This window comes from Stegostoma tigrinum, chromosome 22 (genome assembly GCF_030684315.1).
Source record: "Stegostoma tigrinum isolate sSteTig4 chromosome 22, sSteTig4.hap1, whole genome shotgun sequence".
In the NCBI taxonomy this organism is placed as follows: domain Eukaryota; kingdom Metazoa; phylum Chordata; class Chondrichthyes; order Orectolobiformes; family Stegostomatidae; genus Stegostoma; species Stegostoma tigrinum.
Window position 1 is genome coordinate 10,563,670 of NC_081375.1, and position 12,914 is coordinate 10,576,583.

At 38.9% G+C, this 12,914-nt stretch overlaps 1 protein-coding gene across 2 annotated transcripts in view; it reads left to right on the forward strand.

Moving 5' to 3' along the window:
• The first annotated feature begins 3,814 nt into the window (after positions 1–3,814).
• Positions 3,815–12,914, forward strand: part of smurf2 (SMAD specific E3 ubiquitin protein ligase 2) — a 233,676-nt gene continuing 224,576 nt past the window's right edge. For both annotated transcript variants that reach the window (XM_048555207.2, XM_048555208.2), the window contains exon 1: positions 3,815–4,649. In XM_048555207.2, coding sequence (XP_048411164.1) covers positions 4,598–4,649 — 52 coding nt within the window. In that variant the 5' untranslated portion in view covers positions 3,815–4,597. The remainder of the gene's footprint in view (positions 4,650–12,914) is intronic.

The window sequence follows — 12,914 nt, forward strand, 5'->3', positions numbered from 1 at the left end:
TTCAGCAAGTGATTCAAATCAATTTCCTCAAAATGCTGATAATTGCTTTAAATACAAATTTTAGTAAACAAGTTTTGTTGCTTTGAACAGCATTCTTATGTTTCAATAAACAGTGTGTTATGACTCACTGCTGTATGAACTATTTAAAAAATTAGTCTACATTGAATTTCGCATAACTTCCTTGTTCTTGTACACTCTGCTTCTATTTACAAAGACAAAGGATTCTATATCCTGAGAAAAAATACAAAATGGAAAAAATATATAATGACAGTAAAACAAAAATTCCAGAAAAAATATTAACCCCAGTAAATCTATTTTATTATCTGGATGTAGACCAGATTTGTGGCCTTTGCACATCCCCATCAGGGAAAAAATCTGTCTCGCTTTTTTGATTAGTCATGGTGATACTTTACTGGAAAAACGCGCTTAAACTTCTTTACAATTTAAAATTATTCTGCTGTCATGCATAGTTTAAAATGTTAAAAAAACTAATTGTATCAATCATTACATCATTTTCTATGCATAAGACATTTTTGTTCGTTTTTGTATTCCACCCACCCTCTAAAGGGAAGGAGAGAATTATTCCAGTACGAAATGATCATACTGCCACACTCACCCTCATTCTTTAATATCCATGTATCTCGGCATATGGAAATTATTATTTATTTGTAGTATATATTTTATATGCTATATAACTGGTTGTTTTGAATTAAAAAAATGTTATGCATAGTGTTTGCCACTTTCTATAAAGACATTTAAAAATATAAAACTGATTCAGTTTAAAAATTACATTCTGACTATAACTTGGGGTGCTACAGCAAGTATTAATTAACAAAATTAATTGGTGTGGTACTATGAATCATACATGCAGCTTGATTCGGGTAGCACTCATATCTCTAGGTTAAAGATCATGAATTAATATGGCACTCCAGAATCTGAGCACAAAATTTAGACTGAAACATCAGTGTAGAAATGCTGGGGCTGGTGTCTTTCAGACAAATTGTCAAACTAAGGCCTTGTAAACTAAGTGTGTGAGCTCACATGGATAAAGAAGATCCATAGAACCAATAAGCGTAAAGATTACTTTCTCCTGGTATCAAAATAATAGTTATCTCTTAACTGAGCACCACCAAGAAAGATTTTACTTTTTCTCCCTGCTGTTTATAAGAACACATGACAAAACAGAAAAGGAAAGATACTCTGGTTCATCTGACTTGTCCTGCATATTTATAATATCTTGTGCATTTGTTTTCATTCTTTCATGAGCTGTGGGTGTTACTGGCTGGGCCAATATCCACCATTCCTAAATTGCTTAAGAAAGCACTCATGAGCTGCCTTCTTAAAATGCTGCAGTCCATGGGATGAATACACCAACAGTGTTGTGAGGAAGGAGGTTCCAGGATTTCGACCTAGCGACGATGAAGGAATGGCAATATAGTTTCAAGCCAGGGTGGTGTATGGCTTGGAGGGGATCTTGCAGATGGGTGTTTCTGCTAATGCATCTACTGCCCTTGTCCTACTAGATGGTAAAAATTTACATTACCATATATACATTCTTACTCTACCTGAAACCATTCAATCTCCAGGGAATCATTAAAAATCTAAACCAACGTTGGAGGAAGAAAAGTTTAGGAATTCCTTTCTGACCCTCTTTGGCAATCACAACTGGTCAAGTGTGATGATGCTATGGCTTTAACAGGCATATTTTGCCCTGTTACTTTTTATGAAGATAGGTTGAGACAGAGGTAATAAGTGGTCTGCTCAAAGCCAATAAAGTAAACAGCTTGTGAGGCCCTGTTTTTTTTAAAGTTTGGAGCAATAGAAGCAGCCTGAATAAATGGGGTCATGCTCCCACAGAACTAGGATTTTTAGTTTTAGATTTCTGCAGTTGCTGGGATCTTGAGGTTGGATGCAGAAGTTTTTATTTCTTTCTGTTATTGCTAAAAGCTGGGGTTCTATTCCTGCTGCTAGAGTTGCAAGTAAGGGTATTGGCATCTTCTTAATATATTTTGAGGTGGTTTGGTCGGGTCAATAACATGAAAATGTCATTCAATCCTCCAATTTCCTGCAATACCTACCTTTCTTCAAAGGTGACATCTGTCCTAGCTGGAAACAGTTCTAATTGTCATGAAGTATTCAATTAATTGCCACTGTATGCACAGTCCATCATTTTCTGAGAAGAAGACCGACATCTTGACATTTAACACAGATCTGGTCCTCTACAATTTAAAATTTGGTTCTTTGGTCCTTGATTACATACTAAATTGCAACAAATTGTCTACTCAAGCACAACTTTCCCCGCATCATCATCATAATCACCTAAAACTTGATCAGATCACCCACACCTATCCTTCTCTGAAGTGCATGGTCTCAGATCTTTTAATCTATCCTGATAACTAAGATGTTTCCAATTGTGAATTAATCTTGCATTCCTCCTCTGCATCTTTTCCATATCTCAATATTACCTATCTGTGAGGCAATCAAAACTAGGCACGAAATTCTAACTGAAGCCACACTAAGGTCATTTACAGGTACAAAATAATATGCTTAGACTTACTGTCAATTGTGTTTTATACACTATGATGATCAAATCTTTTTCTTCCACCATTTCTGTTAATGCCTTTCCTTGAGGTGTATATGTATGCTTAGCAGCTACTGTATGCATAGGCTTAAGATTGCACTTTTCCAAGTTAAACATAACCTGGCAGTTTAAAAGCCCACATTTTGCAATTCATCCATTCAGCCTTATGCTGACATATCAATATTTGTCCAAAATCCAAATACACTACATCTCTTGGTACCCCTCTATCCACCCTACTTATTACATCCTCAAGGAACTCTAACAAAATTGTTAGACATGACTTTTCCTTCATAGACACAGTTGACTCAGCTTGATCGTACCATGATTTTCAAAAACCCCTGCTAAAACTTGCTTGATATCAGATTCCAGCATCTTCTCAAAGACAGATGTTAGGCTAAATGGCCTATATATACACACACCAGCTTTACACATCCATCCTTTCTTGAACATGGACATTCTATTTGTGATTTTGCAATTCACTGGGGCCTTTCCATAATCTACAGAATTCTGAAAATGTACAATCAATGCAAACCCTATTTCTGCAGCCAATTCTTTTAAGACCCTTTCATGCAAGCTATTAGCTCCAGAGCACTTGTCACCTTTTAGTCCCATGAGTTTCGCGAGAACATTTTTTAAAGTGATGATTGCTTCAACGTGCCCTTGAATTTCTACTAATCTTGCGAAGTTTTTACTGACTTTCACTGTGAAAAAACCGACAAAATATTCAGTCCAAATCATAGTTGTGAGACAGTAAATAGGAAAAATTCTTTCCAGTTGCAGAATGATCGGCAGCTCGAGGACACAGAATTAAGGTGACTGTCAAAAATAACTTGAATTGACAAGAGGTAACAGCGACGTTGCAGTGCACTGCCTGAAAGGTAGGTTCAGTAGTAACATTCAAAAGAGAATTGGCTTGCGGAGGTTGGGGACTGTGGGGTTAACAGTTATGGGGAAAGAACAGGAGAATGTGATTAATTAGGTAACTGTACAAAAGAGGCAGCACGAGAGCGATGGGACGAATGGGCTTTTTCTATGCTGTATCATTCAATGACTGGCTCATTTCATTTCAATCGTGGATTTCATATTGATAGACCATGCATTTCGTAAACTCAATAATCCGAAGTCAAGCTCTGACAAATTTACAGGCATAGCTCGACCACATTTAGTCGCATTTTTAGTAACAGTGAAGTTTCCTTGGTGCTATTTCTCGACTGCCTTGTTCCCGAGACCCGAGCAGGAGGAGCTGCAGACTGTCAAGAGGGAGGGAGCACCAGGGTGATGTCAGCAAGAACTGTGTTCTGGCTCTCAGTTGAGAAGCCCTGTAGAGAGAGGACTTCGACCAAAGAAGCGAAACAAGAGAAGAAAGCAGCGACTTCAGCCTTAAAAAAAGAAAAAAAGTATCACTGACAACTTTTTGCTGCTGGAAAATAACCCTCAACCTCTCCTCTCGTCGTTTTGAGCGTGGATTTTCTGTGGGTGGAAATACTCTCAAAAATAAGGAAGAAATCAGAGCAACAACGAATCGACTGGATTCGAGCCTTCGACAAAATAACAACAATATACCTCTACAGAAGATCAATCCTGAGCTGTATTCGAAGATGGGAAGCGAGACACAGAGAAAGGGGGGAGTCTGGTTGCACTGATCGAGGCACAGAGACGGTCTGAGTAAGGGAAGAGAGACAGAAAAATCTAGAAGAAAAGTGAAAAATTGATTTTTTTTCCGGCGTATTGAAGGAGGGGAGTTGTTTTCTTTTTAAAAATTTCCTGAGGTAAATAATGTTTGTTTTTTTTATTTTGATCGAGTTTTTTTTGGTCGTCCGTTGGTGAGTGTGGGCTATGCACATCCGGGCCACCGGGCTGGAGGAGGCCATCATTGTTCGCTCGGGGAAAGGGGGGAAAAGCGGCGGCGGCCGCTGGCGAACGGGAGATACCATCACCATTAGCAACAGCAGCAGCCGGAATTAAACCTCATTTAAAAAATATAAACATACAAATAAAACATAAACGCTCGGGAACATGTCTAATCAAGGAGCCAGGAGGAATGGGCCAGTAAAGTTACGTCTAACAGGTAAGAAGCTGTGAATTGCACACGCATATGTAATATACACTGTGCGTTATGAAGACCTGGAGCTTTAAATGGATCCTTTCTTTTTCTCTTTTTAAATGATTTGTGAATGGAAAGATTGTTTTGTTTTTTTTCTAGTAGTTTCCTTCTCTTTGTCCCCACCCCCAATCGTGAGTGGCCAAATAAGTCATGTCATTTGCACACATTTTCTTTACAAAAGAGTGGTTGAACTTGAATGAGTTTTTTCCTGACTGGCAGATTTTGCTTTTGAATAATTTTTTTCTTATTCCCTGTATGTGGGCTTGGGGAGAAGGGTTGTGTCTTCGGATGATTTTATAACCAGGAAATTCCTGTTTCTGTTTGGAGGTTTCGGTGCTTGTAATACGTGTGAGGCCTGGCAAAGTAAACTCTTGGTTGTTGAGGTTATTCCTATGACGTGGGGGGGGGGGCGTGTGGATTCGAAACAATCTTTCTGCTTCTACCAACTCCTCTCTGATTTGCATACGGGCATGTCTGTAATATGAAAATATGTAAGATCAAGAAGACTTACGAGTTGCTGCATTTTATTAATCCAATTGTATTTATGTTCCCACCCGTCCAAAGAAGTGCAACAGCCAACTTGGCAACGGTTCAAAAGTTTAGTTTTGTTGCCTTGTGCTTATTCTGCACTATATTTATATTTTTATTTTATCTCCATGGACTTCACAATGAAAAGATGATTACGTTATTTAGAACTGGAGCTTAGTTTCTGGAAAGTTTATGAGAAAACAGCCACCCTTCAAATTGTGGCATTTTACATTAAGAACAGGTTTATTCAAAATAGGAAATGATATCTAAAATGTATTTTTTAGAAAAGGCATATTGTGAACATTATACTTGGACATCTTAACATTTTCATTAGCTGACGTTTTGCCTGTCTGCTTGGCTCAGAAATGATGTACTCACCCCTTACTAAGAAGGTTGTGGATTAAAAGTCCATTGCTTATTTTTGCCTATCATTCAGTACAGTAGAGGAGTCGTGATAGCAAGAGCTGCTGGCTGTAGGAAGAGATATTAAATCTAAGGTCTTGCATGACAGTTGGGTTGTTTTAAAAGATCCCTAGATATCATTTTGAAGAGCAGGGAGTATGTATTTTTTGCCAACGGTCTGACTCAATGACCACTCAAAAAGCATATAGTCTGCTCTTTAATCTTCTGTTTGTGGGATTGTGCTGCACTAACAACATAATTGCACCTCCAAAAAAAACTTCACATTCTATGGAATCTTGAAATGTTGTAAAGACATAAAAATGCTTCATTTTAGAAATAACATCAATGTTGTTGTGTTGGGAAGTGTAATAGCAAAAACAATGCTGTAAATATTCATCAGGCCAGAAACAAGAGTTAAGGTTTCAGATTGATGACCTTACACCATTTCTAATGAATTAGCATCTGTCTGAAATATTAACCCTGTTTCTTAGTCTACAGATGCTGCTTGCCATTCTGAGGCTTAATGGAATTTTGTTTTTGTTTTTAATTTCAGATTTCCAACATTTTTCAGAATTGCACACTCAGTTACTGTTATCAGTGGTGTTGGTTCAAGAATAAATGGTGGTTGGGATGCCTGCAGAGCTAGGCTGTTCAGATTGGAGTAAAGGCACATGACATCTTGAGTTAACTCCTGAGCCAAAAGATAGTGGTAATACTAATCCAGCATGAGAATATGTCCTTAGATCTTTTTGAGTGGGGCTAGAATCCATGCTCAAACAAGAATGACTGAACTATGTACTGTTGAAAAGAATTACAGACATGAGAAGTAAAGTGATAAATGCCTGAAAATGCATGCATAATTTTGGTTGAAGTATGTTTATATAAATGATTTGAATGAGAATTTGAGAAATGATTAGTAAATTTGCAGTTGACACCAAAATTGGTGGTATAGTCAACAGTGAAGGAGGTTATCTCAGATTATAAAGAGATCTTGATCAGTTGAACCATTGGGTTGAGGAGTGGCAGATGAAATGTATTTTGGATAAATGTGAGATGTTGCATTTTGATTAAGCAAATAAGGGCAGAACTTCTACAGTTAATGGTAGGACCCTGAGTAGTGTTGTAAAACAAAGAGACCTTGGGGTTCAGTTATATAATTCTTTGAAATTTGCGTCACATGTAGACAGGGTCATTAAGATGTTTAGCGAGCTTGCCTTCATTGGTTCAGACCTCTGAGTATAGGAGTTGGGAAGTCATTGTTGAGGTTGTACAGGAAGTTGGCAAGGCCTCTTCTGGAGTACTATGTACGGTTCTGGCCGCCTGCTACAGGAAGGATATTATTACATCGGAGTAGATTTAGGAGAGATTCACCAGGATGTTGCAGGGAATGCAGTGTTTGAGTTATAAGGACAGGTTGGATAGGCTGGGATTATTTTTGTTGCAGCATAGGAATTTGAGGGCTTTCTTTATAAGAGGTTTATAAAATCATGAGGGGCATAGATAAGGTGAATAGCAAGGATCTTTTCCCCAGGGTGCGGGAGTTCAAAACTAGGGGACATATTTTTAAGGCGGCAGAAGAAAGATTTAAAAAGGATGAGGGACAACATTTTTATGTAGGAAGAGTGGCAGATCATTCCAGAGAAAATGGTGAATGCAGGAATGGTTGAAACATTTAAAAGACATTTGGATATGTGCATGAATGGGAAAGACTTGGCGGGTAATGGCCCAAACACAGGAAGGTTTGATTTGGGAACATGTTTGGGGTGGGCTAGTTGGACCAACTGGTCTGTATCCACGTTCTGTAATTCTACATTGTCTAATGAATTCTTAACCTCAGTCTGCTTGCTAGCATTGGCCAATTTTGGGGGCATATTTCTGAAGCACATTTTAATACTTGAGAACAACGTGTGTTCATGGGAAGCAGAGAGGGTAATTTAGAGAGGGAGGTAAAGCTGAAAATCTACAATTGATTATCCGATCAACATGTCCTGTATAATTATGTATTAGTCCAGATGAACTGGAAGTATTTTATTTTCGTGTTTCTTAAATCTAGTCTTCTCCTATTTTCAGAGATGATAATGCTGTAAACTTAGTTCCATCAGTTTTATATAGTTGGCTTAATATTTTAATTTAATTGATTTTTTTCAGCGCCTCATCCTATTTCAAACTGTGTCTTCTAGGTTGAATATCAAGTGAATTGATTGGATCCACATGTGTTGGTGATTTATCTTTCGTAATTATTTTTTGGCAGTGTTTCACATTCGACATACATTTACAAATTTTCACATCATTTGGGCAGAGTTTCATCTCATGCTAACTCCTGGTATCTTCGTATAGGTGGGGTGATGAGCACTGGTTACAGTTTTTTTTGAAGCAAAGATGTTTGCGAAGCTAGTTGACTATGGTTCAGCTTGTGAACTTTACTTAAATGAAATCAACGACATTTACATTTATATTTTAAGCATGTAGCAGATCCTTCTGATTTTCTTTGGCTCAGCAAGCTTTTTTTTCAGTGCATCATGCAGATTAAGAGGGTCCCAAGTTCAAATATCTATCTCTGTTCAGTTAGGTGATCTCAACTAGGACATTTCATGTGATCACTACAGTTGGTCTCTAGGGTTAGGGAGGAGTGAAATCATCCAGACTTCCTGCCCCTAATTATGATTCGGTTATCATTGCTGGAAGTGTGCATGTGCATGTTTGTTGGTAACAGGATGATGATGTTGATGATAATTAAGTGGCCAAGAATCTTTCTATGTCCAAACTTTGTCACAATTTGTATTATAGGGTTCCCAGTTTTTCTGGAACTGTAGAAAAGTAGGAAGTGAGTCCTACAGCAGATGAAGAAAATCATCTGGAACTTCAAAAATCTCAATTAAAAGGTCTTGAGTTTGGCAGCTGGAGTATTGGAATGCTACAATTGACTTCATTACCCTTTGATTTGAGTGGATTATAATTGGCATGGCTCCAACTCTGTTGCTTTCTGGTAAACAGAGTTTCTGATGTTAAATCCAGGGAAGCTTTTTGTTACTTAAAACTGGCAAGTTTGCTGTTTTTGGAGTTGTTAGTAAACTTAAACATGATGTTGTCCACATATTACAGTTAAGTTGTAAGTGTAAAATTTTACAAGATTTCATGTGATGACTCCTCATTTGCCTATAATAAGTAATATGTACAAATGTATGGGAGAAGCTATCTTAAGGAGATCCACTTCTTATGGTGTTTTCTTCCTCTTTTTTAAAACATAGCGTCTTGCTTCCAATTTAAAAAAAACAAAAATTACTTGCTAATCATATTTAATGCAGTTGAGGAAGATTTATTTGAGTTAGACAACTAACCTAGTTTGGCGCCATTATAAACAGCAGGACTGGAGGACACTTCAGGGTGACTCTGAAAATGTTTGAGGACGTCTGACTTCTAGAATCTGTAAGACTTGTTTCAGTATAGAAACAGGCATTCGGCTTGTTATTGAGTAATAGAGTCATAAACACAGAAATGGACCCTTCGGTCCAACTCATCTGTGCCAACCAGACATCCCAGTCTGACATAGTCACATTTAGCTCATATTTCTCTAACCCCTTCTTATCATACACCCATCCAGATGCCTTTAACTGTTGAAATTGTAGCTGCCTTTACCATGTCCTGTGGCAGCTTGCTGCATACAAGCACCACCCTCTGCGTGAAAAGTTATCTCTTGTCCTTTTAAAATCTTTCCCCTCTCACTTCAGCTTGTGTCCTGTATTTTGGATTCCACCAATGTAGGAATATGACCTTGACTGAAAAAAGACCCTCCTTCACCACCCTGTCTACCTGAGACTCCACTGTCAAGAATGATACACCTGCACCCCGCGTTCTTATTGTTTTGCAACACTCTCCAGGGCCCTGTATAAGTATTAAGTCCTGCCCCGGTTTGCCTTACCAAGATGCAACACCGCACATTTATCTAAATTAAACTCCATCTACCATGCCCATTGGCCCATCTGATCAATGTCCTAATGTACTCTGAGATAATCTTCTTCATTGTCCACTACACTTCCAACTTTGGTGTCCTCTGCAAACTTACTAACCATGCAATCTGGATGTGAATCTAGGAGGTTTATTTAAATGATGAAGCAGTGGGCATGGAGTAATTTACCTAGTTCCACTGCTCTCTTTTTCTCCTTGTAATCCTGCACATTCTTCCTTTTTGGATAATAATCCGATTCCAAGTAACAATAAGTTTATACTTGCAAACTTCCATTTAATATTGTTAAGGTTTGGCCTCCAAGATTTATGCCAGTCGGTTGTCAGTTTTTGAGATAGGCAATCTGAGAGTTCCCACAGGTATTCCAGGTGGGACTGTTTCTTTTTCATGGTTGAAGGAAGCAGAATAAGATGAGAGAAAATCATTTGAAATATAAAAGAGCCAGAAGCAAGAAAGTAAAACTTCTCAGTGCATTTCACAGACCGATTAAATCTTAGCCATAGTTGGCGATTGAAGTGGAAACTCTGTCAGCTTTTAAGAGGTTAAGTGTGTGATTTAATGAAAAGGGATAGCATAATTCACAGGGGACATGGGACTAATACGGTTTTTCATGAAGGAACAAACATTGGTATAGAACTGGTTGGTCTGCACTGTTTTTATCCTTGCTTTCCTATAAAATGTAGGCAGAGATGCTTCATAACAGAGAAGCTCGAGTGATGATACTGACTGAGATAAATTGCATTATGATTGAGAAGAAAATTGCTGAGTGAAAGAGAAAGTGCGTGAAAAAATAGTGTATATAAAGTGGTGAATTACCTCCTTTTTGAAGTGAAAAAGAACTGAACTCCTCCATAATGATAGCAAGAACTGCACATGCTGGAGTCGCAAACCATTTTAACTCTCCTTCCTACCCCCTGGGTGTCATGTCCATCCTGGGCCACCTCCAGTGTCACAGTGACACCACCCGCAAATTGGAGGAGCAGCATCTCATATTCTGCCTCGGGAGCCTATAGCCCAATGGCCTAAACATGGATTTTACCGGTTTTAAAATATCCCCACCTCCGGCCTTGTTCCTTGTCCAACCCTCCCTCTCATCCCTGCCTTCTTGACCTGACACAAGCTGTCCATCTTTCCCACCTGTCTGCCTTCCCCACACCACCTTCGTTGACCAATCTCCTCCACTCCTCCCTACCTGCACACACCTATCACCATCCCATCTACCTTCCCCAACCCCACCCCTCTTCTCTCTATTTATTTCTGAGCTCCCTTGCCCCCTCCCCAGTTCTGAAGAAGGGCCCCAACCTAAACTGTCAACTTTCCTGCTCCTCTGATGCTGCCTGGCTTGCTGAGTTCCTCCAGCTTCACACTGCTATCTCTGAATTCCTCTACAGCTAGATTAGGGGAGGTGATGGTCTAGTGGTATTGTTAATCCAGAGACCCATATAATGTGCTGGGGACAGGGGCTCGAATCCACCATGGCAGATGGTGGAATTTGAATTCAATAAATATCTAGTATTAAGAATCTAATGATGACCATGAATCCATTGTTGATTGTTGGGGGAAAAAGCCCATCTGTTCTTTTAGGGAAGGAAACTGCCATCCTTTCCTGGTCTGACGTACATGTGACTCCAAACCCACAGCAATGTGGTTGACTCTTAACTGCCATATGGGCAATTAGGAATGGGCAATAAATGTTGCCTGGCCAGCGACGCTCTCAACCTGTGAATGAATAAAGAAAAAGGTGTAGTAGCATTTGAGTCGAATTTTCTCCTGCCCTTATAGGCTCAGTAGGAATCATAGAATCCCTACAGTGAGAAAACAGGCCCTTCGGCCTAACAAGTCCAGACCAACCCTCGGAGCATCCCACCCTCCTATAACTGACCAAATCTACACATCCCTGAACACTACGGGCAATTTAGCATGGCCAATCCACCTGGCCTGCACATCTTTGGACTGTGGGAGGAGCACCTGTAGGAAACCCATGCAGACATGGGGAGAATGTGCAAACTCCACACAGACAGTTGCCCGTGGGTGGAATCGAACCTGGGTCCCTGGCGCTGAGGCAGCAGTGCTAGCCACTGTGCCACCCTAATGAAAGACCTGTTTGAAAGACTTTTAGAAGGACTGGTCAGGTGATTTTTGGTCATGCCATGTTTCCTTTATTTTAAAATATCTTTGGAATTTAGGTCACATCACTAAAAGGCTGATTGCTAATGAATTACACTAAGTGGGAAGATGTGTTTTTCAAATTTTATACCAACATTTAAAAGGCATCTAGATGGGTATATAATAGGAAGGGTTTAAAGAGATATGGGCCAAATGCTAGAAAATGGGATTAGATTTATTTTAGGATATCCGGTCGGCATGTGTGAGTTGGATGGAAGGGTCTGTTTCTGTGCTGTACATCTCTGACACTGACTCGAAGTGGACAATAATATATCTTTTCAGCACGTTTAGTTGGTTAGTTTCAACCATATGTTTGCTAAATGCAAGATGTAGACATTGCTACAAGTATTTATTATCCTTGAGAATACACTGGTGAGGCACTTTTCTTAAATACAATTGGGTGAATTGCTAGCTAGTTTCAGAGAGCAATTAATGTCACAAGGCTGTGGAGTCTCAGAGCCAGACCAGGTAAGGACAACCAATTTCATTTTCTCAAGGAGATTAGTGAACAAAGGTTTCTTAAACTAGCAGCTGTCTGCTTGTTCACAATCACTGTGGCTTACACTAGATTGTTGCTCTAAATTTATTTCATTAACTGTATTCAATACCTGCAGCTCATACTTCTGGATTGTTAATCTAAGATTATCAGTACCCTAAGAATTATACTAAAGTTCCCTAGATTGGTTGGTTGTCATGACATCACTTAATTATTGTTAGTTTTGAAAGGATAGATGAAATGTTGTTGGTGTCTTGAACACTTGGCCTATTCTGTTATTTTCACATAAGCAACAGAAATGGTCAAGAATTGCACCGAATGTTTTTAACATTGGCACATTTTAAAATAAATTACAGGGTGTTAATATATTATTAACGCCATAACCAATTGTGCCTGCTTCTTTAAATCTTTAATGTTGACTTTAATTCAGATAAATCTGGATCCATCTTACTTTGAGCCAGCATTATTTGCCCTGGAACCTAATGATGCCATGTTCTATGTATTTGCCATGAATCACAACTTGTGTCCGTAGATTAATGAGATTGTGCACTCTGTAATTCAAAGAACCAGCCTGTGATGTAATTTGAAGAAAATGGGCCACATCATCATAATGATATAGGATCTCAATCACTGAGCTGAGGTTTTTTGTTACACGAGGAGCCGTATTCTATAC